This window comes from Sciurus vulgaris (genome assembly GCF_902686455.1).
Source record: "Sciurus vulgaris genome assembly, chromosome: 6".
NCBI classification, from domain to species: Eukaryota; Metazoa; Chordata; class Mammalia; order Rodentia; family Sciuridae; genus Sciurus; species Sciurus vulgaris.
This window is the reverse complement of record NC_136466.1, coordinates 165,575,012-165,599,801: the sequence shown is the minus strand read 5'-3', so window position 1 is coordinate 165,599,801 and position 24,790 is coordinate 165,575,012. Positions and strand designations below refer to the sequence as shown.

Genomic DNA, 24,790 nt, shown 5'->3' with positions numbered 1-24,790 from the left:
TTTTGATCCCATGAAGATGATCAGATTTTGTCTGCATCACAAATTTTCAAAATACAGCATTGATGATCTGCCCAGGGCCTTCTGATGGACACAGTCTGTCTTGGAAATGAGAAAAGTGTGGTCCATTGTGATGTGTCACATGACACACAACCTCACACCACTGGTTTTAAATCCTATCTCCCACCCTGGCCAGTTAAACTTCGTGAGTTCATGACTGTGCCAGCATCTCCCCAGGTGCTATCCGGTAAAATACCAAAGTAGGCAGCTGACTATGAAATCTTGATTTTATACTGGTCCGACCGAGCTGCTTCTTTCCTTGACACATACGTCATTCCCAATCCTCATTTGTTTTTATTTTGCTTGTATTTTTGCCTCAGTGTCAATTGTGACTTTCTAGCCTTGGGAATGTTGCCAGTCCAGAGAGCACAGGACCCTGGGGAGCTTTGCCATGTGGATGATGCCAAACAAGCCCTCATTGTCCCTGGGATGGAGCCCAGCAGTCACCCCAGCCAGGCCATGCTTGGGTTGGTGAAAGTCAGTGTCTGCACCGAGGGAGAAGAATGGAGCCCAAAGAGCAGCTCCGTAGGAAAAGCACAAGTGACTTCTCCTTAAGGCACACAGGGGGCTTTCTTCCTCTAAATAGATGATCTTTATTCATTAGGAAGCCAATGATTGCATTTAAAGACCTCAAAGGGTCCTCCTGAGGCTGGGTAGCCCCATCAATGCACCTCGAACCAGGGGACTTCAAAATGACCACCAAAAGAGGCAGGGGACGGGGAAGGGGTGGAAGGAGACTGACGTCGCTACCCTAGGTACGCGTACGACTGCACGAACCACTGGTGACACTCCATGGTGCACAACCAGAGAAGGAAAAGTGGGGCCATTTGAGTACAATGAGTCTAAATGCATTCTGCTGTCATGTATAACTAAATAGAACACCAATAAAAATTAAAATTAAAAAAGGGAAAAGAAAGAGTTACATTTCCTTAACCAGAATCATTGTAGCGCATAAGAAACAATCCTGCTAAAATGAGAATGCTTCTGGATTTCAAGTGAGTCCCCTCCAGAGGAGGTCACAGATGGAAACTCGAAGAACAGAAGCCACGGATTTCCACGGTCCACCCAGTGGGGAGGCAAGCATTCCCTCCAGAGAAGGAAGATGGGCAGGTGGCAGAGAGTAAAATGATCACGTCCCTACAAAGGTGCATGTCGTTAGTAACGCTCATCCAGGAAGTAGATTCTCCAAATCCCTGTTGAGGGTTTATGTGCGCCTGAGCATTAGCTCCCCCAGAACTCACAAACACAAGTCACACAACGTAAGTGTAGACACACCACATTCCCCCTGCTTTTCCTGGGTTTATTGTTTCCTCAGTTTGACTACTATTTTCTTGAAGGCACCCTTTACAGCTTCTCTATTTTAAGCATCAACCATTAAACATTTATTATCCTCCTTTATGGTAATCATTTAATAAGGGTTATTAACGATTAATATTTTAATGCATTAAAGCTGTTAACGAATTTCTCTAAACACATAATTTTGTTTTAAGAGTGATTTGGGCACAGGGGAAAATCTGAACTTAAAATATAAATTCATTTTCAAACATATACCTCAATGTTCCAGATTCCTCCAAAATGTCATCCAATCAACCACGCTGCCTTTGAGAACTGAGTATGCAAGGGCTGAGAGGGATTCCCAAGCAAGATGGGAGTTTAAAGGAACATTTTTTTTTTTTTTTTTTCAAATGCTTAGAACTGAGTCAGTTTCAAACATAAAAAAACGTTTGGGGGGACTTTTATTTGTTTTAAATTCCGGAATACAACTAATATATTACTTTCCTTTATTTAGCAAGAACATTCACATTTTACTTTGTGTGACATGTGCTTATTTCTTACTCGTTCTACAGAGAAGCAATGTTGACTGAGCCTTGACTTGCTTCTGGCTCTGAGTAAGTCAGCTGAGCCCACCAAAGTGGCTCACATATCACTCCTGCCCTGAGGCATTAATGAAGTAGTGGGAGAAACCAAGAAATAAACTGTTCACCCATGTCTTGGTCTGTTCAGGCTGCTATAATAAATGCTAGGGTAGTTTTGTTACCCCCAGTGCTGGAGACGGTATGCGGGGCAAGTGCTCTACTACTGAACTGCACCCAGGCCCTGAGGGCAGCTTGTAAACAGGAGGCACACTTCCTGGTAGTTCTCCAGGCTATAAAGTTCCCAGTGAATTTCCTCTAGGCTCAGTCATACCTGTGAGGGCCTGCTCCCTGGCTCACGTGGTGGAAAAAGCAGCCTTCCAAAGTCTCTTCTATAAGGGCACTAGTTCCAATCATGAGGGTTCCATCCCCATAGCTACTCACACATCTCAAAGACTGCCACACCCAGAGTCACATCCCACCTCCTGGTGTCACCACACTGGGGGTTGTACCAGTATAGGGATTTGGGGGACACCCAATGACATTAATTCATTTTTTAAAAAATATTTACTAAGTGCTTGCTATGTGCTGTCATAAGCATGTAAAATAAGTCAGGATTCACAGTACATAAGCTCCAGCCATGGGGACTGGTAGCTCAAGGGGCCCTGAGACTGCAATGCTAAGGTTAAGCACTGAGTGTGGTAAGAGGTCCTGAGGGCTGGACAGGAGAGGCCATGGCTTTAAAACTAGGTGGTCAGCCCCACTGCAAAGGTGACATCTGAGCGAAGACTCAGAGCTGAGGCAGCTGGCAGCTGGCTTACTGGGGGCAGAGCCGTCAAACAGAACAGGGACTGGCAGCTCCAGCACACGTACCAAATCTGGCCTGCAGTTTGCTCTGTGTTGAAGTTTTATTACCACCAGCCACACTCATGGGTGTGTGCCGCGGCAATGGCTGCTTCCACTCTACAGTGGTGGAACTGAAAAGTCACAAGAGGGATCATATGGACAGCAACGCCTGACATATTTCATTTATGGCCCTTTGTAGAAAACGTCCGCTAGACCTTGAAAGAGAGGGAAGGGCCAAGGTCACTGTGCAGCATTTGAGAGGCTGAGACAGAGGCAGCAAGAAGTTGGCTAAGAGACACGTGCAGGGAGGGAGTGGGTGGCCAGCTGGCAGCACTGCAGCCTTCTCTGCAGGTGAAATGGGCATCTGTAGACTTGGGGCAGGAGAAGACATAGGCGTCCCCACACCATGTAAGCAAGTACAACCATGGACAGTGCCAAGAAGGGACGAAATAGACCCAAGTGAGTCTCGGGGAAATGACCTTCAAGGTAAGCCCCAGAGGAACAGGAATTCACCAGGAAGCAAAACCCATAGCAGGTGAGGACAGAATAAACACCCTGTGCAAAGGACATGGTGAGAAGGCAGGGTGTTCCCAGGAAACTGGACACAGCTCCATGCAGGACACCTCAGGCACACGGGTCTGCACAGGTAGATCACACCAGCCAGGTAAGAGGACACAGACAAGATTTACAAAGGCATCGAGAGCCCTGACCATCCCTGCTCCCCCTCTCTGCTCCAGCTGACGGCACATCCTCACACCTGGGTCACCTTGCACAGGTGCAGGTGGGACACCTATCTGTCACTGTGCAACCAGTAGAAATTGCAGCTGATGTAAGAAATCGCACTGTACAGTAGGAAACTGCGCCTGGAACTCTGGTATTAGGTCCTGGGTTTAGGGACTGCTAAAGGGAGTTTGGGGGACCGTACTAGATAGCTATGTTGGATTTCTGGGAGATGTGATAGGAAGAGTAGAAGTTGGCAGATCCTTCCTCAGGGCTCCTTCTGTCCAGACAGGGTGTCACCCTGGAAAGCAGGGCCCGTCCTATCTCAGTTAACTAGAAGAATAGAGAAAAGGGCTGCTCCCAAGCACAGGGAAACTGTTCGCAAGAGAGTGGATCGCAGCCACGAACCCAAAAGCAGACAGTATGCTGACCACAGTTAGCAGGCGCCATGTGCCAGGCTCTTCCTGCTGAGACAATTTTCTTTCATCCACACAAAAAGGTTGGAAGAAACTGGAAAGCATCCAAAACAAAGGAGTGAGTTTCACTTCTAATATGTGAGCTGCTGTTAGCTGAGCGATGGCCTCTCAGAGGCTCCAGGTTGTGCCAAGTCTGGCGACACCATGACTGGGCAGTTCCAGGCAGATGCTCAATGCCTGCATAAGGCACAGCAGGCCAGGAAGAGGCGAGCCCCTAAGGGTGCTGGGCAAGCCAAGTAGGCCTCTTAGTGCCAGACAGAGGAGGCTGGTGGGGCAGTCCTTCATGAACCAGAGGCGAAAGTGTCCACTCATTCACTGTCAGCAACCACTTACTAACTCCCTACTGTGCAGCGGATGAAGTATCAGATGTGAGGAATTCATGACAACCGCCTTGATTTATTGGTAACTGACTAGGTGTGTGGCACCAATCACGTTCTTCCCACAGGCTCACCTTGTTCTCAGAGCAGCAGGCTCAGGAGGTTAGTTAGGCCCAGTTTGCAGATGAGGAAACTGAGATTCACCCTCAGTTCCATCTGACTTCAAAGCCTCTGCCTTCCACCCCTTAGGTCAATCATTAGGAAACAAGCAGAGTGTTATCCCAAACCACTGGGGTCCACGGTACAGTGAGGATAGAGAAATGCAAACGAGGCAGGGGACAGAGCCAGGGCGATGGAGCCAGGAACAGGGGCTGTGGTTCCCTGAGGAGGGAGGCCCTGAGAGCCATGGGGGGCTTCTCAGTGCAGGTATTGAGGGGTGTGAGAAGTGAGCCAGAAGAAAGAAGCCTGAGCACAGGAGGGAGGGAGAAAAGGGGGTCTAGGGAGAAGACGCAGGGTGGGGAGGAGAGGTGGGAGAGGAAAAGCAGGGCCAGCTCCCCAGGCACCTAATGGGGGCAAGGTTCAGGCTACGTCCTGAAAACTGCAGCCCTGGCTGAATCCATGTCCACAGTGGGACATGCTGGCCTTACTGTGTGGGTCACACAGCCAGAAATCAATCAGCTGCCAGCAGCACAGAGCCAGAGATTTCACAGGACAATTCAAACCTGATCTTCTTTTGAAAAATCCAAGGGCCTGGCACATGCCCTGGCACTGCTCCAAGGGCACTGTTGGTGGCTTTGGTCAGAGCAACCATGTGTCCACAAGCCCTGTTGCTCTCGTTCATAATCACTTACCAGGCCTGTGGTTGTGACCACGTTGCACACAATGTGAGACTCAGTAAGATTTGAAGGATGTAAGGTTCAATGTATTTAGAAACCTCTCTGCTCCTACATGGTCAGAGGACTGTGATAGAAGGGAGCCCAACTCTCCAGCCTCGCTCACCTTCCCCTGCTCACTCGTTAACATCCGCAGCATTGTCCAAGCCCTGCAGAACCCCAGGAGCGAACAAGACCAGTGCAATCTGGTAAGGAAGCAGCTTTCTAGAGACAGGAGACAATCAACAATGTGATGACAAATTGTGCCTCCTGCCACTAAGGATGTGGCAGAGTAGTGGCACAGTCACCTGGGAGGTTCCGAGATGGATGACCAGAGGAGGCTCCTCCAGGGAGAGGCAGGAGCTGGGTCTGGAGGACTGAGGAGGCAGCACCCTGGATCTGGACAAGACCTTCCAGGCAGATGGGCAACTTGGGCCATGGGCCAGAGCAGGAGGGGACTTGGGTCATGGGGGACTTCAGGGAGCAGCCTGACTAGGATGGACAGCAGGAGAGAGCAAGCACATGTGGCCAGAAGTCATGGGACAAGCCACCATAGGCCGAGAAATACCAGTGTGGAGTTCTTCTCCAAGAAGAGGGAAGCAGGAAAGGGACCAGGACTGAAGCTAGCTGGTGTCCACTCCCAGCAGACCATGCTAGTGGCTCCCTGGGGAGCGGGGCAGGGGCTTTGCAGGCAGGAACTAGGAAATGGGAAGCAGCCCCAGACCTAGAAGTCAGCCTAACAGTGGGCCCCACAGGACGGGGTACAGCGTGTCTGGGAAGGAGGGCAAGGTATCGCTGGAGGTGTGTCCATGTCCAGCTTGGATGCATGGCTGCATCCTGGAGCCTGCTCTGGGTGGGACTGTGTCCTCCCGAATTCATACACTAGAGCCTCAACCTCCAGTACCCAGAACAGGGATGTACTTGGGGACTTAGTGAGGCCTTTGGCTAAAACAAGGCCATTCGTGCTGGCCTTTACCCTGGGTGCCTGCTATCCTTATAGAGTAGATTAGGACACAGACAAGTGGAAGGCAGACCCTGTGAAGACCAGGAGAATTTGGTCATCTGCAAGGCCAAGCCACAAGCACTGCAGAAGCCTTCATCTTGGACCCCAGCCTCTAAAACTCAAGAAAATAAGCATCTGTTGCTTAAGCCATCAGTCTGGGGTACTTTGTGATGGCAGTCACAGGACACTAACAGTCCACCCAAGACAGGCGGGACAGGGAAGTGACAGGCAGGCATGATGCTCCCCAAGCCTAAGAGAGCATTAGGCTGTAAGAGACAAAGCCAGATATGCTGTAGGTCAGAGTTAAGACCCAAATCTGGAATTAGACCTAGCTCTGAGGCAGTGGGGTGGGGGACTTGGCAGTCACATTAATCCATAGGCTGAATCAGAAGTCAATCAACTGGATGAAAGCTCAGAACATAAAAGCATCATTTGAAAAACACTTCCAAATACAACAGGAAACAGGAGAAATCTTGGACACTGCAGAGATAAGGGTGTTGTTTACTCAGCTGGTTTGGGTTTCTTTGTTTTTGTCTTATTTAAAAGCGAAGAGATCTGATGCATTTTTCTAAAATAATGACAGTTATCATTAGAAAGGAAAAATTGTGAGGTTATGATACAAAGAAAGGATAATGAATAACATGACAATTTTGAGGAAAGAGGGAAGGATGGAAGGAAATAACTCTAGAATACAGCAGAAAGAATCAGCTATGGACAAAAGTGTTTGCAGGGTTAGTAAGGGGACATCTCTGAGACCTAGCATTTCTCTAGAAAATAAGAGGTGAAAGATGCCTGCTGAGAATCATGGAGTAGGAGAGAACTGGAGTGGAGGAAGTAGAAAGGGGAGAGAGTGAGAACTGGGGACTCTGACTAATGCAGAGTCACTCTGAGGGCCTGGGCTGAGGGCAGACACTACACCTGCAGCATGTACCTCTTCACACAGCAGGTGACTCTCCCCAGCATGCTCTGAGTTAGAGATGTGAATGCCGAGAGGTGGGTTCCCTGGGTCTGGATTTGCAGGGAGATGGGCGAGGGAGAGTGGGAGCGGAAGATCTAAGGAGAAAGGACCTGGGCATCTAGTGATGGGCAGATGGTTTGCAAAGTGAGGATTCCAATTGACTTGGTGAGAATAAATGTCCCTATGTCCAGGTCCAGTAGAGGACAGAAGCAGAGCTACAGGGGAGCCAACAGCCAGAATCCATCTTGGATAGAAGATTAGTTGGAAAAGAAACCAGAGCAACCAGGAGAGGAAACAGCATTACAGGATTCAGTAGAAGAGAACGTGCCCCCCACAAAACAAGATGGTACCTCACATGCAAGACTTCAGAGCCCTTAGGCCTGGTTATGGGGGTCTACCACGAAGACCAGGAGATGCAAAGGTCAGTGGGTGTCCTCTTCTGAGAAATGCAGGTTATTTAGTGTCATGCAAGCTATGTTGGTACCATGAACTGGGGGGTGGGTTCACCATATTTACCTTCAAATTATTTTCAATTTCTGTAGTCACCACATATCCTATGTTAATGGCAGTCCATGTGAGGAATCTAAAACATTAATTTCTCTGTATAGCAAATAACAATGTTATGCCCACCACAATCAGGTCAAGCACAGAGGTGACTCTTTTCCTACCTGTATGACATCAACTGATTCCGAAATGGAGAGGATCCCAGTCAGAGGGAAAGAGACTATCACCACCTGATCAGCCAGTGTGTTTCAGGGTCACAGTAAGGAGAGAGACAGTGCTTCCAACTCACGAGAAGGCCTGACTGCGGCCCAGGATAGTCTCAGGCATCACTTTGGGGAAGACAGACATTGTGCTTCCAGTTTTGCTTTGCTTTACTCACAGCAATGCTCTTTCCAAAGCCTTCCTGATGGCAGGCAGAGGTTTGGTTTGATTTTCAACTGGTCCCATTGCTTGTTGTAAAAATCAGCAATAAATAGAACAACTTTAAGTCACACAGATGGAAGTTCCAGGGCCCAACAGAGATTGCCTCTAAAGTGTTGTTGTCAGTGAAAAACAATTCAAAAGAGACTCTGTTAATGGGAGAAATCTAGTTACTGCTTTAGTTTGGGAGAACAATCCATGTTGCTATTTGGAAGCAATACCACCATTCAGCTACCGTGGGAACTTGATGAGGACATTATTTTATCTACAAGGGAGTATTTAAAGGCAAATAGTGATGCTTAAGTTGATTATATAATTTGGCAAAATACTTTTGGGCATGTGTAGGGACATGTACACACACACACACACACACACACACACACACACACAAGATATATATGCATCATAAGTCAAAACCAATAGTTATCAAAAAGGGGCAACTTTTCCCTAAAGGATATTGAAAATTTATGGAATTTCTTTTTGTCCTTGCAATTGAGTGGAGGGACATGCCACTAGCCACTGGCAGGTATAGTCAGGATGCTGCTAAACATCCTACAGCCAGGAGAATGCCTCTCCCAAAGCAAAGAACAACCTTCCCCCAAAAAGCAGTATTGCTAGGGTGAGAAACTCTTGTCTGCACAATTCACTGGTCCTGGGCAAAAAGCCACTAAATTTCCACAGAGCTGGAAACATCAAAACAGTGAGTATTAGGGCTGGGTTGTGGCTCAGTGGTACAGCACTTGCCCAGCACATGTGAGGCCCTGGGTTCAAGCCTCAGCACCACATAAAAATAAAGAAATAAATAAAATGAGGTTAGTGTGTCCATCTACAATTAAACATAATTAAAAAACAGTGAGTATTGTAAAACTCAGGACTGCATCTTTCTGCAAACTCCCATATAAATGCTGAGCAATGGATTTCACATGGTACCCACGCTGCCTTGTGTGTGTGTGTGTGTGTGTGTGTGGTCACACTCATGCCTGTGCAGAGCACTGGATTTCAGCTGGCACATATCAGGACCTTGTGCAGTCAACCTCTAATTAGATGCTCTGCACTGTCTTCTGACTGTTTAATGAGCAGGAAAACAAACAAGCAACCAGGGAAAACAGGTGAACTTTGATGACTGGTCAAATCAACAAGAGCTCTCCTATCACAGTCTATCAGGTGGGAACATCACTGACCTTTCTACTTACTTAAGAGTCAGGTAGATGCTCTTTCAGTCCTTAGAGGTAAATGCATTATGTTTAGAGTCCTTTAAAAAGTGAAGATCTTGATTTTCTTTGGAATATGTGACATTTCATTTTCAAGCATCAAATAACCAGGCATCATCATAAATGGAAGGGACACTGGAGTGGCTGCGGCTTACCATTGAGCCATTTGGAGTTGTACTGCGCGGTGCGGAGAGGTGGCAAAATCCCCAGGCTTCGGTAAATGGCAGGATCACGCCCTGGGAAATCCATGGCTGTCGCAGCGTAGAGCTCCCCGCCAGCCGTGAGCAGAGCCGTGGAGTTGTGCTGGGGACTATAGGGACAGCGGGCCATGCCACTGATCTGGTCATGGATCTCAGTCAGGTTACTCAACTGTGGTGAAGAGAAGAGGGGAAGCAGTTAGACTCCAGGAAGCCTCTGAAAAGGTGGACCACATCTCTGCAGTTCTGAGTGAAGTTTGTGCAATAAACTCTCTGGGCTCATGGGAGATGACAAACCTTCCTACTCGGACTTGATGAAAACAGCCCACTGTGGTCAGCACTGGAGAATCTATCAATCAATGTCTGTCTACGTCCTTCAGAGCCACTGTACCTTGTGGCTACTGAATACTCACAAAGTATGAAGGGAGATTATTGTATTTATGGTTTTGATTTACAATGCATGAATGCTGCTTATTTTACACTTTGATGAAGAATGCAACTTCAGTCTGTGAATATCTAAATCACAATGAAGGACTATGTACAATTCGATCAATATAAACAGTGGATAAAAAGATCAGAAATAGTCCTAAATAATGTGTTCCCAGTGAGGTCATGGCGGAGTGCAGCACCAGGAGGAGCATGATTTCGTAAGATATATTTTTTTCAGTTTTGAGAGAGCCACAGGGGTGTCCGGTTGTCATCTTGTTGAGTACAGCTTCCCAAATGCTGGGTTCCTGACTCTGGATGATAAAAGCTCCTTGCCAGTGGGGGAAATCTTGACAAGAATCAGTTTAGCTCCTGACTCAGCTGAGAGTGAACAGTTCAGAAGGTTCCGGCAGGAGGTGCAAGCACACGACTTGTCCACTGTTGGATATCTGGCCCTGTGGAAGTTGCTTAAACCCTGAGGTTCTTTTATAAAACTTGCCCCCAAGGAGTAACCCCCTCATGGGGTGGGTGGCAAGGACCAAGTGCCCGCGCTGCCGTCAAGCACCGAGACACATGTGGAGCCCTGGAGCTCTCTGGAGCACCGTGTCCTACGGTCCTCCTCCTCCCATAATTCCAATCACTGAGGGTAGTTTTAAAGAAGTAAGGATAGAAACATGATAAATTAAGGTTTTTGGAGAATTTGCCCTACTGGAAATTAACATAAAGGCATTTCCTTATCATATTCCCTAAGGAAGACTAAACTAATGACTGGGAAGATCACAGGCATGCCTGGTGACCCCACCCTGCTCTGCAATGGATGTGCCTACTTCTAGAACAACAGGCGAAAGGATCGGTTACACTTTTACTTCACCTGTCTTTACATTTTTTGGTTTTGTTTTCTCTTTACTTGCTTTTCGTTTGATTTATAAATTTTATTTTCTTCCTCTGGATTGTGATTTTAGATTATGTCGAAACTTAAACAATATCTCTTACCATAAAGCAGGGTAAGAAAAAATACTATGTAATTAATGTTTAGGGTCACTGGTAGGGAAAAAGGTGATCAAAATAGCTTACATGAGCAATAATTGTTTCCTTATATAATTAACAGGCCCAACCGGAAATAAATCAATAATTTAGATATTTATTCTATGGAACTTTTTTTTAATTGAAGAGAAACCCCTTGCTGTATAGAACTGCACTAAAAGCCCAGGTCTGGACAATCTGCGATGTTAATTTCCGGTGATTGCCATGCAGCCTACCGAGCGGTTGGTGCACACAGGTGTGAAGGCGTTTGTCCCGCAGGTGAAGAGCCGGTCGCCACCCACCAAAAGCACCCGGATGTAGTTCTGACACTCCTCCTGGAAAAGAAAAGCACAAGAAATGGGTTGACAAGGCCTCTGTGCAAGAGGAAGACAGCACGAGTGCCTTTTGTCTGGCTAACAAAAAATAAATAAATAGGCCTCTGAGATATTGACCAAAACCGTTAATCTGGCTCTCTGAACAGATACACTAGTTCGACAGAGAGTATTTATGAGACAAATGTGTGTTCAATTAAATTCTGAAAGTCTGCATCTTCCTTTGATCATCATAGGTTCTTCTGGATTGTAGTGCAAACTTTACATTTTCCTGAGCATGTATTAGGAAAATAAATAAAAGGAATCTATTAGATGCTGCTCTTGAACAGTGTTTTGGAAAACTTCCCTGGCACTTCATAAAAACATTGTAAATGCTTCTTCACTAAGAAAGTTATATGTAGAACTGTCAAGAATTGGAATGACCTTTTTTTATGAGAGGCTCAAATTGCATTAAATGCACAGCAAATATCTATAGACACTTCTAACTCACTGATTGACAAGTAAAAACATTACTAACACAGAAGGGTTTCCAGAACGTTCTGGAGAAACCCCACGCTGGGGGAAAACCTTGAAGTGGGTCATTTTTTATGGCTGCAAAGCTTTCATCGAGAATCTAAGGTGTGGTCATAGCAGTGATGGATGTGGGCAGGAGACATCCCTTCAGTCATTCTTGAGCTACTCTTCAGTAGGCACAGTGCTAGACGTCACAGTTAAGGCTAAAACATCAAACGGAGAAGCAACAGATAACCTAGGGGCCAGACATGGGCCAGGTAGGCCAGCCTAGGGAGTTCACTGAAGGAGCCCTTAATGCTCTTAGTGCATGTCAATGTGAATTGAGCTCATACATCTCACTGAAGGACACTAAGACTCAAATGTGGAAGATAAGATAGACGGGGAGACTGGAGCAAGGGAGCCGGGCAGGAAGCCCCCTCATAATTCCAGCTCTGTCACTTCATGCCTGGACCAAGATGTCAGATGTGAAAGGACAATGCCAGAACCCAGCAAATCAGCAGGGCGTGGAGGTGTCAGGGCAGTTGAATCACATACTGTCTGAACTCTGGACGATACGGTGGTGCAGCAGTCCTCCCTTCAGCCCAACAGAATCCCCGTCTCAAGGCGATGCTCATCTGCAGAACCCACAGCCTGCCTCCGACAATGGAGCACTCAGATACTTGAATCTGCTTTTAAATGTGTAGGGAAACGTCAAGGGCAGATAATTCTTCCAACACTATCACTAAAAATAGTAACAACAAACCATCACCAGTTGCTAAACTGAGAAGGAAAAATACTCCTGAGAGAGCTAAGTCAAGAAGGAAGGAGTAAGCAGAGGGAGTAGGCGGGGTGACGGGGGAAGGCGTGCAGCTGGGGAAGCCATGTTTCCTCTCTGACATCTTTATACGGAAAGGGAAGCACAGTCCCAAAGGCAAAGAGCCAAACGAGGAGCTCCAGAGCACCCCTTCCCAGTCTGGGAACAGGGAGGACGTGGCAGAAACCCCACCTCTGCCGGCAGAGACACCCAGGAGCTTGCAAAGACAGATCCAGTGAGGGTTAAGAAGGAAGGTGGCCACCGAGGGCCGTGATGGGTGACAGACAAGGTAATGACAACTCGGTAGGGACTGGGGTGGAAAATCACCCCCGGGCAGGGGCTGCGGATTTTGTTGGTTTGTTGTTGCTGCTTTTGGAGCTGTTTCAACTACAAGATGGAAAGGAACATTTCTTTTTTAAAACAAGAGCCTCTGCGGGGTACGCATGCACTAGGGGCAGTCAGATAAGCAGGAACAACACGGTCAAGGGTGAAATATTCCCGAAAGTCATGCAGACTGGAAAGATAGGATCTCGCAGCTGAGTTCTGCCGACCTGGTAGAGAAAGCAAGGGCCTCTAGTCAATTTTGGAAAGGGGAGCAAGCCAGATAGAAAACGGTGAGACCCACGACAATTCTGAGGCAGAACCAGAAAGTAGGTCAGTTGTGTGAAAACGGGGATGCAGAAGGATGAGTGCCAGGCAGGCAGGCGGCTCCGAAGTGGCAGTTTGAAAAACGCAGCGGACAAAGGAGACGAGAGAGGATGCAGCACTGTTCCAGTAGAGCAGAGGAGAGAGGATCATGTCTGGTTGTCAGGACCAGGTGAGAGAAGGCAGCAGGCAGCTTCTCTGAGCTTCAGGCAGGACGGGAAGGGAGGAGGTCAACGTCAGCCATCAGGAGAGCCAGAGAAGGAGGCCAGTGCAGAACTGTTCTGAATGCATTATGGAGCCTGGAGAAGCCTAATGAACCTGCTGAGGGTGCTGGGGGAATGTTCTAGTTGAGCCTGGTCATAGTGCGCTCCATTCACACAGGGTGCAGGAGGGCTGTGTTGCCAGCAGGGTCCAGGTCTAGGTGGCTCACTCACAGGTCCTTCAAGAGGAACCTGTGGAGGCCCCAGGTACCTGTGCCTCTGCTTGGTCATCAAGATGGTGGCTTAGCCAGGCTCACGGCCTTCCTGTGCCCGCCCTCTGAAAAGTTCCCTGGCGTTTCCTCACAAACTATCTCACCCGAAACCTAAACAGATACACGTATTTAAGGTAATAACTTATTTTCAAGAGAGATGGGGGCAAGTTCAAGCAAAATAATGTAAACACAGAAAAGGCAGAAAGCTGAGGTACTCAGCTTCTGAGCACAAGTTACATTTAGGAGTTGGAGAGTCAAAGAATGAGAGGCAAGGGCGTAGGGCGTCAGACTTCCTTCCATAGAGGGCAGGCTACTCCTGCGGGCAATCTGAAACAGATAATCCGGGTGAAGATGTTCCAGCAAATCGCCCTGCTACTCCCTGCTGCCAGCTCGGCCTTTCCTTGGGCTATCTGCACTTGCTTGGAGCAGTACTCGGAATCCCCAGTTTCAAGTACAGGCACAATCTCCGCAGAAGTCTCCAGGGGTCCTTTCAGGGTTTCTCTTATAAATCAGCAAATTTAAATGCCTACGATTTTCCTTTTCTCATCTAAGAATTTTTTCTTCTATTCTGCTTCTCTACCTTGAAAATGGGTTCAGAGGATTTAATGGATTCTGGTTCTCCAGGAAGCTGTGGTGCACTTCTCCAAGGCCACAGCCGCCTGCTGCTTCTGGTTGATACAGAGAGCTGTCTTGATACAGAGAGCTTGTCTGGTTGATACTGAGATGACATCACTTGAATATTAAAGGGCCCCTTGTGTGATCCACCTGTCCTTGACGCTCAGGCAGGTCAACCTGTCCTTGACTCCCAGGCCAGTTCCGTGAGACCAGAGAGCCCAGATGCAAGGTCGCCACCTCAAATGGGGCCTCCCAGAGGGGGTGGGCACTGCCCACTTGGTTTCAAGGGCACAGGCCCCAAACCCAGACCCAGGAGAGAAACCACATGTTTCCTTGATTAATTAGTTGGTTTTGTTTTATAACACTTCATATTTTTTCCCCTCAACAAGTCTGTTATGCTTTAAAAAGACTATAAATCCGTGTAGAAAGAAGACCTGCAAGAGAGAAGATCCCTCAGTGTCACCTCAGAAGCACCCAGTCCATCACACAACCCATCAATTTCAGGGAAGAGGGGTGGGTTGGAAGCCTGCTGGCCTGAGGCTAGCCAGGGCATTACTGGTGACCACAGTGATTTTCCCTTGATGCATTTCCTCTGTGAGCACCCAGAGCGCTAAAGAGCAGACATTTCTAGTAACTGCAGGAGACTTTGAAAAGTGGAATGTTCACCAACCAAAGTCATGATTACCAAATGATTCTCAAAAAACAAACACATGGCATCCAATCAGGGGTGTGTGTGTGTGTGTGTGTGAGAGAGAGAGAGATGCATATGTGTACATACATGTTATAGATGCAATACACAGTACTTCCTAGGTATTCATGGGATTGACTCCAGGAACCCTTAAGGATACCAAAATCTCAAGTGCCTCATAAAAAAGAGGTAGCATTTCTTTATAAACTCTGCACATCCTCCCGTGTAGTTTGAATTATCTCTAGATGAGTTATAACACCCAATATAATGCAGTGATATGTAAACAGCTGCTGTATTGTTTCGGGAATAATAACTAGAAAACGCTCTGTGCATGTTCAGTACAGGTGTGACCGTGGTGGTCCTCACTGCATTGCACCCGATCATGGTTGGTTGAATCTGTGAATGAGGAATCTGTGACTGCATATATAAAGAGAAAGAGGAAAAATAAGCACATACCCGTATATAATTGTATGTTTTATGCTATGTGATGTACAGTGGCTTAATATTTCAAATATGCTGTGTATATTCTAAACCACACGGACTCCATAGGAAACTTGTTTGAACATCTCAATCACAAAAAAAAAAAAAAAATTGGGTGTACATAATCCTCACATGACGTTAGTATTTTGTCTAAAGCATCCTCTATTTTCAAAGTGATTGTAAAGAACAAAGCTGGTTCTATAGTGTGTCACACACACTGATTAATTTACGGCTTTCATAAACATTGAGACTTCAGGTGAAAATGTCAGCCTCCAAGTTGTTAGGCAGGGGTGTTGTGCCTTTCTTCGCCTCATCCCTAGGAGTTTACCTCTTTACCAGTGTAATTTGGCAACTCAGGAGGTAGGACCAAGGGATACAGCAGGAAGAACAATTCAGAGAGCCCTGGATTTTAATCAAAACCCTCCCACTAGCTAGCAAAACAATCCTAGGAACTTAGTGTCAAAAATCCTGAGATGAGATCACAAACAAGATCCTTCTGAGAACTACAAAGTGTAAAGTCAGCATAAAGCAGCTCTTTCAGGCCTTCAATAGTAAGTTGTGTTTTCTCTGTCAAGTTCCTAAATGTCAGCGTGGGAGGAGCTCCAGTCCAGACACAGAACCCCAAACAGACAAGGAACTCCTGTTAAGAGTGGACAATCGATGATTTGTCTTTAAAATAACATTTATATGAAATACATTTACATAGTTCCAGAAAGTGATTTCTATAATGCTGCTTCAAAGAAGAACTGAATGCATCAGATTTCCTTGTAATAAATATGTTTTGAATCCATACAGACAGATTCTTTTCTGCTTGATGGTTAAGCTACTGCAGCTACAGTAAGCAGAACATATTCTAAGGAAATTAGAACTGGAAACTTGAGAAGAATTCAGCATCTCAGAACCTAGCTCCTCACTTAGTCCTGCCCACACGAAAAGCTACGGATAATTCTCTCAACCAGATTCTCTAAATTGTAAATCCGTGCTCTAGACATGAAATGATGTGCGTTCCTAGCCCAGAAACACCAGGAAAACGACGCAAGTTGTCATCTTTGTTGTCTGGAGCTCTGCAGCTAGCAGAGGAATGCTCTCATCCAAGGAGCGAGTGGGCAAGGCGGCGGATCCCTGCCGCCACACCACCTCCCCTGTGCACGGCACTCTGACCGCCTGGCAGTAAGATGTATTAAGCGGAGCAGCGCAGGCTGCTTTGGGGGGGTGGCAGGAAAAAAATGAGTTCAGTTAAAATGACTGGCATTTTTCTCATTTTTGAGATGTCACATTTTGCATTGTTCTTTTTATTTCAGGGAGAAGGGAAACATTGTAATTCAGTGTAAGTTCTCAGAATATGCTAGTACAAGCACAAACATAAAATAGTTGAATTCTCTTTCTAAGCTCATGATCACTAAGGAAAGTCTGAATTCCACTCCTCCAAAGAGACCCTGCATTTCAATCAAGCTGACAGTGAACACCTTATCTGAGTTGTTCCCAGTGCTTGGCGTGGTTTCTCCTTTCTCTAGGGACTACCTTGCTTCTCTCCTTTCTGTGTCCCTGGGGCAGGGTTTGGGTCCCCCTGCAGACGGTAACCCTGTCAATGACCATTTTAAGAGAGACCTGCATTGGAGGATGGGGAGTCCTCTGCCCTCACTCTCCACGGACCAGGCTGCAGCGGCCCAAAGCCTCTGCAAAGCCGCCAGCTCATTTTGTACACGTGAGCCCCTGCTGCACACGCTCCTGCTATGTAAACTGAATTGTTTCAGTGGAGCAGAGGATATCTAAAACTCGGGGTGAATTTATCAATGTACTGAATGCAACCTGAAAGAAAACATGATTTATCTTTCTCAGATTATATGGGACTTAAAATTCATCTTCATTTGTTTCCACGCATTAGTCTTAGCAAAGTCAACCCACACTTTCTGAATCAATTTTCAATTAATGAGACTTGCTATTAAACTTAACTCATCAAATTCAAAGACAGGAACTATAAAGATATGGTTTTATTTGACAACACGTATCTTTCTCAATTTCTTTCTCTGTATCAAAAAAACTCAATGAAGTGTGGGACCATCCAGTCCCTTCAGGGAAGCTGGATATAGTGTCTGAGTGAGTAATGCTTTTTCCTATCCTATGGATATTACTTGCTTAATTTCTTTTTTCATTTTCTATTTTAATTTTTTTGGTGCCAGGGGCACTTAACCACTGAGCCTCAACCCCATTCCATTTTTCCCATTTTATTTAGACACAGAGCACTGATAAGTTGTTTAGGGACTACCCAAGTTGTTGAGGCTGGCTTTGAACTCGCACTGCTCCTGCCTCAGCCTCCCAAGACACTGGGATTACAGGTGTGTGCCACTGTTCCCATCAGTCGACTTGCTTAATTTCTAAACAACCATCAACCTCTGGCCACAGCTCAAGGTGAAAGGGGCCAGTATGATTCAAAAGAAGGAATTTTCCTCCCCAAGTCATAATAACATACTAAAAGGAAGCCTCCTGATTCTTATAAGATTAGGTCTCACAAACAACGTGGACAAGGCCCTGGCTACACTGAGTCATCTAGTGCTTTTCTTTAATATGTGAGAGGCACAAAACCCAGAGGTGCCATCAACAAATCCTGTGACTCTAAGGAAAGAAATTCGTTTCCCCATCCGAGCCCTGGAACCTGGGTCTCCCCCACTCTCGCTCAGGGCAGGCGTCTTCATAGAAAGGGCCTGGCTGCTCCCTGAGCCCTGACAGGTGTGGACTGTATACCCTGGTTCAACATTATAGGCAGGGAAAAGAACATTTAAGTAGCACCCTTGGAACATTTTATACATAAATCATAAAACTCACTGAGATGGTTGTAGAGTTCTCTGGTGTGCTTTTGATTTTATTATTGTCCACATTTATTTGGGGGCTATTTTAAGATGCCATGTTCTGAGTCCTCCTTGGAGTTAACTACTTTTTTTTTTTTTTTTTTTTTTCCATTTCTGATGTTTATCTCAGATACATTTTCTGGAGATAAGCATCTCTTTAAAAGTAGTTGTCATCTATTTTTCCTTTCTATTTTCTTTGTCTCCAAGTGTCTCCTTGGTCGAGACTGCAGTTTCTTCTAGCTCCTCTCCCTGGTTCAGAGGTATTTCACTTCAGTTCTAGGAGACCTGATGGCTAAGTTGGCTGAGATTGGTCCCAGTATCTGATTCTCAAAACCATTTAGTTCAAGGGCAGAGAAGCAGGTGAAGCTTGGGAAAGTCTGTGCCCCCAGCAAGTGATCACTGTAGAATGAGGCACAGCGAGTCTGCGCACCTGCTAGAGGGAAGTCTGCCCAGGTGATGGGGGAAATTTTCCAAAGACACTCAGACCTCAATCAAGTTCATATCTGAGGCTGATGACTGGAGTACAAATCAGATCTGATCTTATATTTTGGTCCTCTGTAAAAATGGTTGGTGTTGTGATTAATGCCCATCTAAGGTTGAAAACATGAGCATTTTCTATATGTGTATATGTATATGTATATGTATATGTATTTGTATAGTCTGAACCTTGCTCTTCTCACGTTACAGGGCACCACGTGGTCAGGAGTCACAATGCTGCACAGAGTCCATGGAGGCAGGTGGTGGCCCTGGTCTCACATCCTTACCTGGGATTTGCCCTTGCTGTAACAGGCCTTCCTGGTGGCTTCGTCACATCCCCACTCCACGGCCTGTAGAAAACACCAAACCAACAGCAACTGTTACGGCTCTGACTGAATGAAAGGGGGGAATTCAAAAAGGCTTCAATAACCAGGTGAGGAAATGAAGATGCACCCTGAGTCAACACCTGGGTAGGATGAAGCAGAACACGGAAATCCAGCCATGGGCTGACATTCAGGATCCAAACATAGGCATTGAAAGATTCATAACCTGAGTATTTGCTTTTTTGTAGCAATGATGGGACTTTCAGATCTAGTCCCTATTTGAGACACGTTCCAGGGTGACCCTGGCCCTGACCACCAGGAAGACCAGGGCAATCGAACCACAGGACAGACCCGGCAGAGACTGAAAGCAGGGACCCCAAAACACAGTGATCTAAATGCTCACTTAGACCTGCAGAACTCTCAGTTTTAGAATGTCACTCATCCACATTCACAGATGACAAGTAATATACACAGCAGTCAATACCTAGCTCGTGCAAAGAGCCCATCAACTGTTTCCCCCCAGTACCCACAATTTTCATTCTGTTAATAGGTTTGACTAAATATTGAGAGCCAAGACATTTAAATATTTTTCTGACTCCAAATCTAATCTGTGCTGATCAATTTGATCTGTATATTTTCACACCTGAAATCACAAACAGAATATGTGATGAGTTAATACACAGTTCTTGCTTCACAGGAAGACACAATGCCTGCACATATTAATATACTGAGATTGTGAATCATTTTGAACATCTGCATTGCTTTTCTTTCCTATTACTGTACAGCATGTAGATTTTTATAGGGTGAAAATATTTTGTTTCCTCAACTTCTATTGCATTATTTCCTGGGTTACTGTTAGGATTGGATTTCTGAAGAACCTGAGATATGTACCAGTTAAGTCATTATCAGGAAAATAGCTGACAGAATATTTTGTTAATCTGGACTAATATCAAACAATAATCTAAACCAAATAAAAACTAATATCAAATAATATGAAGGAAAATACTCCTTTACCCTTATTGCTAGTGAGATTTTTTTCCCCCAATTCTCCTAAGCTTGGGAGAATAATAAAGTCAGGCTAACAACTTATCTGCTATCTGCCATCCTCCAAAGATTGTTACATAACAGAGATTAAGTCATAACACACTGCATCTTGTATAGCTTATCTTACTTGGCAAACTTGAGTCCATTAGAAAAGATCCCAGAGAGAACCACTTGAGTGTCTTGAACAGAAATAACACTGTCACTGTCCTCTCTTGGGCAGACTTGGGGGTTTCTGTCCATGTCAACAACAGACAAGAGAATTCGGAATTCTTTCTGTGATGTTTTCCTGTGCAGAGTGCTTGAAGAAGGTCGCACTTGGGAAGTAACAGCTAATCAGCCTCTGAAGCAAATGAAGGGGAGAGCTCCATTCAGGAAGGCAAATGCTTTTCCCGAAAGGATGACCTCCAGATGAGAGGCACCGGCATGACGTCCCGGGGTGTGTCCACAGGTCCCGGGAAGCGAAGAGGAGACACAGGGACATAAGTGCAGCCTGCGCATCTGCATGGACCTCCAGTGAATTCCTCCTGAGATCTCTTTTAAAGCTGGCTGTTGTTTTTATACAAATAAAGATATCCGTGTCTTTGTCTTTACTTAAACTGAACACAGGACTGATCCGCTATGCACACTCTGCACACTCCCAGCAGAGCTGAACTCCTCATAAGTGTACTTTATGTCACCAGAGCATTCGGTGCTGTAAGTCAGCCAGGAGTCAGTGTTTGATAATTCTTAGGAAAACTAGCCAGTGGACTACTTCAGCTCAACGGGCATCCACAGTGGCTCTCCTTGGTCCAGGAGTCTTACTAGCTATCAGTGGTGGCCGCTATAAACCCAGGACTACGAGGAGGCCAGTTCCTCCCAAGATTAAGGGAGAAGATGGTTCGTCACGGGCCATCAAAACCGTTCAGTCCCTGCTGTCAACATGGGGAACAAACAGCTTCTCAGGTCCACCCGGTGCTCGGGCGGCTTCTCATTTCAAGATAAATATTGGCCAAGGACGGGAAGGGGAAAGTAATAGAAAAAAGAGTGTGGGAGTTTTCATAAATATTTCACTACTTTATCCAGTACACTGAACATAACCACTGCTCACACAGGTTTATTAGACCAACAGAAAATAAGGCAAGTGTTAAAGGTTTTTCTGAAGACAATTTTTAAAAGTAGAAAAATTACTTTCCCAAGGCATTTTTTTTTATTACAGTGTCACCAGCATGCAAATAATATTCAAATCCAGAATTCAATAAAGACTAGGATGGTATAGCTTTTCTGTGGATTCGCTACCTAAAGAGAAGATGGGCTATAGAGAATTTTCATATTAAGGAGGGGACTTTATTGCAGAAAACAGTAGGGATAAACATATATCATGGGGTATCACAGAACTGTAAAAAGAATGGAGTGAGCAAAAGGGACTTTTCCAGATCACACTACAATTGAGAGCTCCAGATTATGGAACAGTGCCCTTCTGTTCACTCAGTAAAGGAGACGTCGCCCGTCGGATCACATGGCATTATGGAGGGAAGAAGAAAAAGGGTCCATAGGAGACCAATACAGAAATCAGTGGCGCTTTTGTGTATTAGATCTCATTTCCCCAAGTTATCCACTCTTCCCTTTGAACTTACTGTCCTTTTAATTCTGGTCACACTTCCTTTATTCTGCTAGATTCATTCTAATCAATTAGGTCCCCTTTAATCAGACTTTCTCCTTCTGTTCTCAATGAAGATTTTTGTTGCTCTATTGGGGTTTGAATCTGAGGTGTCCCCCAGAGCTCAGAGCTGGGATGACTGGCTCCTAAGAGCTGGGTCCTCATCAGTCCTTCCTGGTCGGAATGGACCAATGGATGGTGACTGCAGGCGGGCAGGGCCTGGCTGGAGGAGGGGGGTCACTGAGTGGACTCTGAGGGGTGCGGCTTCCTTGTGCTCTCCTCCCCTCTCCCTCTCAGCTTCCTGGCTGCTGTGAGTGAGCTCTTCTCCTTTTCCACACCCTTGACCCTGATACTTTCTCTTCCTTGGGTCCAGAATGGTGGAGCCAGCCACCACCCACTGACTCTCTAAAGCCAAGAGCCCAAAATTAACCTTTCCTCCTCCAAGCTGTTCTCAAGGTATTTGGATCCCAGCAACGAAAGTCTACCTAACCCATCTGTATGTCATTAATTTGGAACAAAATCCATTGATTTGTGAAGCTAACTTTCTACTTGTCTTCAGATTCATTTCAGACACTTTCCCTCCCCCAAGACCTCCCTCTCTGATGGCCAAAACAAACGTGAAGGCACGCTGCATTTCAGATTTCAACACGACTCTTAGAGTACTGTTTCCTGAGTCTTCTTTTTTTAAGAACTTTAATTTTTGTCATCTTAAATATTTACCTATTGCAAACCTAGCCCAGGAGAGACAAGAATATTAATTTTCTATCCCATTCAATGTTCAGCGTTCATTGTGTGTCTCAGTAGCAGACAAAGCCAAAATATTGTGGTTACTTGAATATTCAGAGACTATAGTGGGCAAAGAGTTTGACAAATACAATGGTTTCTTTTGGGACCGATTTTTTTCCTGCACATACATAAAAATAACATATCTGCTATCAATTTATAAAAGTTTTGCTTTACACTCATACATCTTTCCTCCATTTAAAAAATAGCCATTAAATATCTATCAAATGCAAGACACTCTGCTATATAATGATTTATGGAAGGAAAAGCAGACATATGGATCACAATTGCACGATTAGATATTAATTCACAATAAAATGTATTTCATCAACCTAGACAGCATGGTGTTAGATCTAAGAAGGCTACAGTGCTCGTTTTCCTTGTTGGGGAAGACACATGCTGGTTCCTCTCAGATCCAGTGGTTCAGGCTTACGGCATCCTCAACTTTTAGGAAGCGACAGTGCTAAAATAGACCTGTACAGAAGCAGAGTGGGCTTACGGAAAATCTCTTTTACCAGCAGGAGCCCTGAGGGGGTGGGCAAGGTGGTGCCTGCTGCTTCATGGTATCACACAGCTCACCCTTCCACACAGACTTGCTCCAGTTGTGATAAATGGAGCTGTGATCTCAGGATAAAATCAGACGTTGGAAAGAAAAAGAGATTGGCTCTTTTGATGTATGTGTTACATACATATAAATCCACAGTTCTCAGAAGCATATAAACAAAGCTATGCATTATCACATTCCACAGCAAGAGAAGTTAATTAGACAGGGACTAGCAATGGAAGATACTGTTCATAAAAGTGAAGAGAACAACATTCTATGCAGATGGGCCACTGCTCTCTCAGCAGATGGCTCTGCTAATTAGATACTGGCAAAAGATAACATTAAAAAAACTAGTTTAATTACATAGTGCCAAAAATTAACAACCACCTGAGGGCTTCTTTTTTTTCATATGTTTGCATTTATATTCTTATGTCATGTGTTTCTGTGACACACTGCAGAACGTTACATTGTTGTGACCATTGTAAACAAATTGTCAGGGAATGTGAGGCCTTATCTCTGATCAGAACAAAAAGCAAGTTGGAACTTGCAGCTGTGACTGTTGTGCGACTTGAATACAATGTCAGCCTGGTTCACCTTGAGTGAGGACACGGTCTCTCTTTCCTCTGCTGGCCACCATGTCATTTTCAAAACAACGTAAGTTCAAACTCTGTGTGCAAACAATAGTCACGAAGTGGCAAATACTGCAGTCACTGTTCAAGTAACTGCCCAACATTCCCCCCAGCTTATACTTCTTTTTTAAATTAATTTTTAATTTTTTCTAATTAGTTTACATGACAGTAGAATGCATTTATACATTTTGATAAATCATACATAAATGGAGTATAATTTTTCATTTTCTGATTGTACGTATTGTAGGATCACATGGGTCATGCAGTCATACATGTGCATGAGTAATGATGTCTGTTTCTCTCTACTGTCCTTCCTACCCCCACACCCCTTCCACTCCCTTCAGTCCCATCTACCTAATCTAACGTAAGTCTATTCTTCCCTAGCGCTGCCACACTATGGGGAATTAGCATCTGCACATCAGAGAAAACATTCGACCTTTGGTATTTTGGGTTTGGCTTATTTCACTTAGCATGATATTCTCCAACTCCATCCATTTACCAGCAGATGCCATAATTCCATTCTTCTTTAAAGCTGAGTAATATTTCATCACATATATATACCACATTTGCTTCTTAGTGTGCATTAGTGTGCATCTGTTCATTTTACATATTAATATACAGTATACGTGTGTTTCCTTTCAGTCATATAAGGCAAGTCCAGTTCTTTACTCCAGGCAACCTCTAAATCAGAAGACAGGAAAGGGACTTTCGTAATATCATCTAAGTACTGTTTTTTTTTTTTGTTTGTTTGTTTGTTTTTTATTCTCATTATACTGACATCAAGCCCCAATTAGGGGATGCATCTTAACCCTAGAGATTCCCATAAATTGTGGTATAATATTTTCAAGCTCCATATTAATAAGCCAAGATTTTCTGTCACGGAACATCAAGTCCAAGTTACTCTGACAGCTGCAGAGTGGCAGCCAACATGTTGAATGGACATTGCTTATTAATTAACATAGACAATGGATTCTTCTCCTAAGGCTGTGGTACCATAAGTACCATAAACTGACTGACTTTAATGACTGGAACTTATTCTTGCAGTTTGGGAGGCTGGAGTCCTGAAATCAAGGTGCCGACAGGCCAT

At 45.2% G+C, this 24,790-nt stretch overlaps 1 protein-coding gene and 1 long non-coding RNA gene across 4 annotated transcripts in view; one reads left to right on the top strand and one right to left on the bottom strand.

The window, feature by feature from the left end:
- Positions 1 to 24,790, bottom strand: part of SEMA5A (semaphorin 5A) — a 447,525-nt gene that overhangs the window by 142,300 nt on the left and 280,435 nt on the right. For all 3 annotated transcript variants that reach the window (XM_079145300.1, XM_079145298.1, XM_079145299.1), the window contains exons 6-8: positions 19,032 to 19,094; positions 11,120 to 11,218; positions 9,393 to 9,606 (exon numbers count right to left, since the gene is read on the bottom strand). In XM_079145300.1, the coding sequence (XP_079001426.1) occupies positions 9,393 to 9,606; positions 11,120 to 11,218; positions 19,032 to 19,094 (376 nt within the window). The remainder of the gene's footprint in view (positions 1 to 9,392; positions 9,607 to 11,119; positions 11,219 to 19,031; positions 19,095 to 24,790) is intronic.
- Positions 11,812 to 23,418, top strand: LOC306664443. Its single transcript, XR_013764710.1, has 3 exons — positions 11,812 to 12,810; positions 18,971 to 19,177; positions 20,406 to 23,418. It is a non-coding gene; the product is annotated as an uncharacterized lncRNA (long non-coding RNA).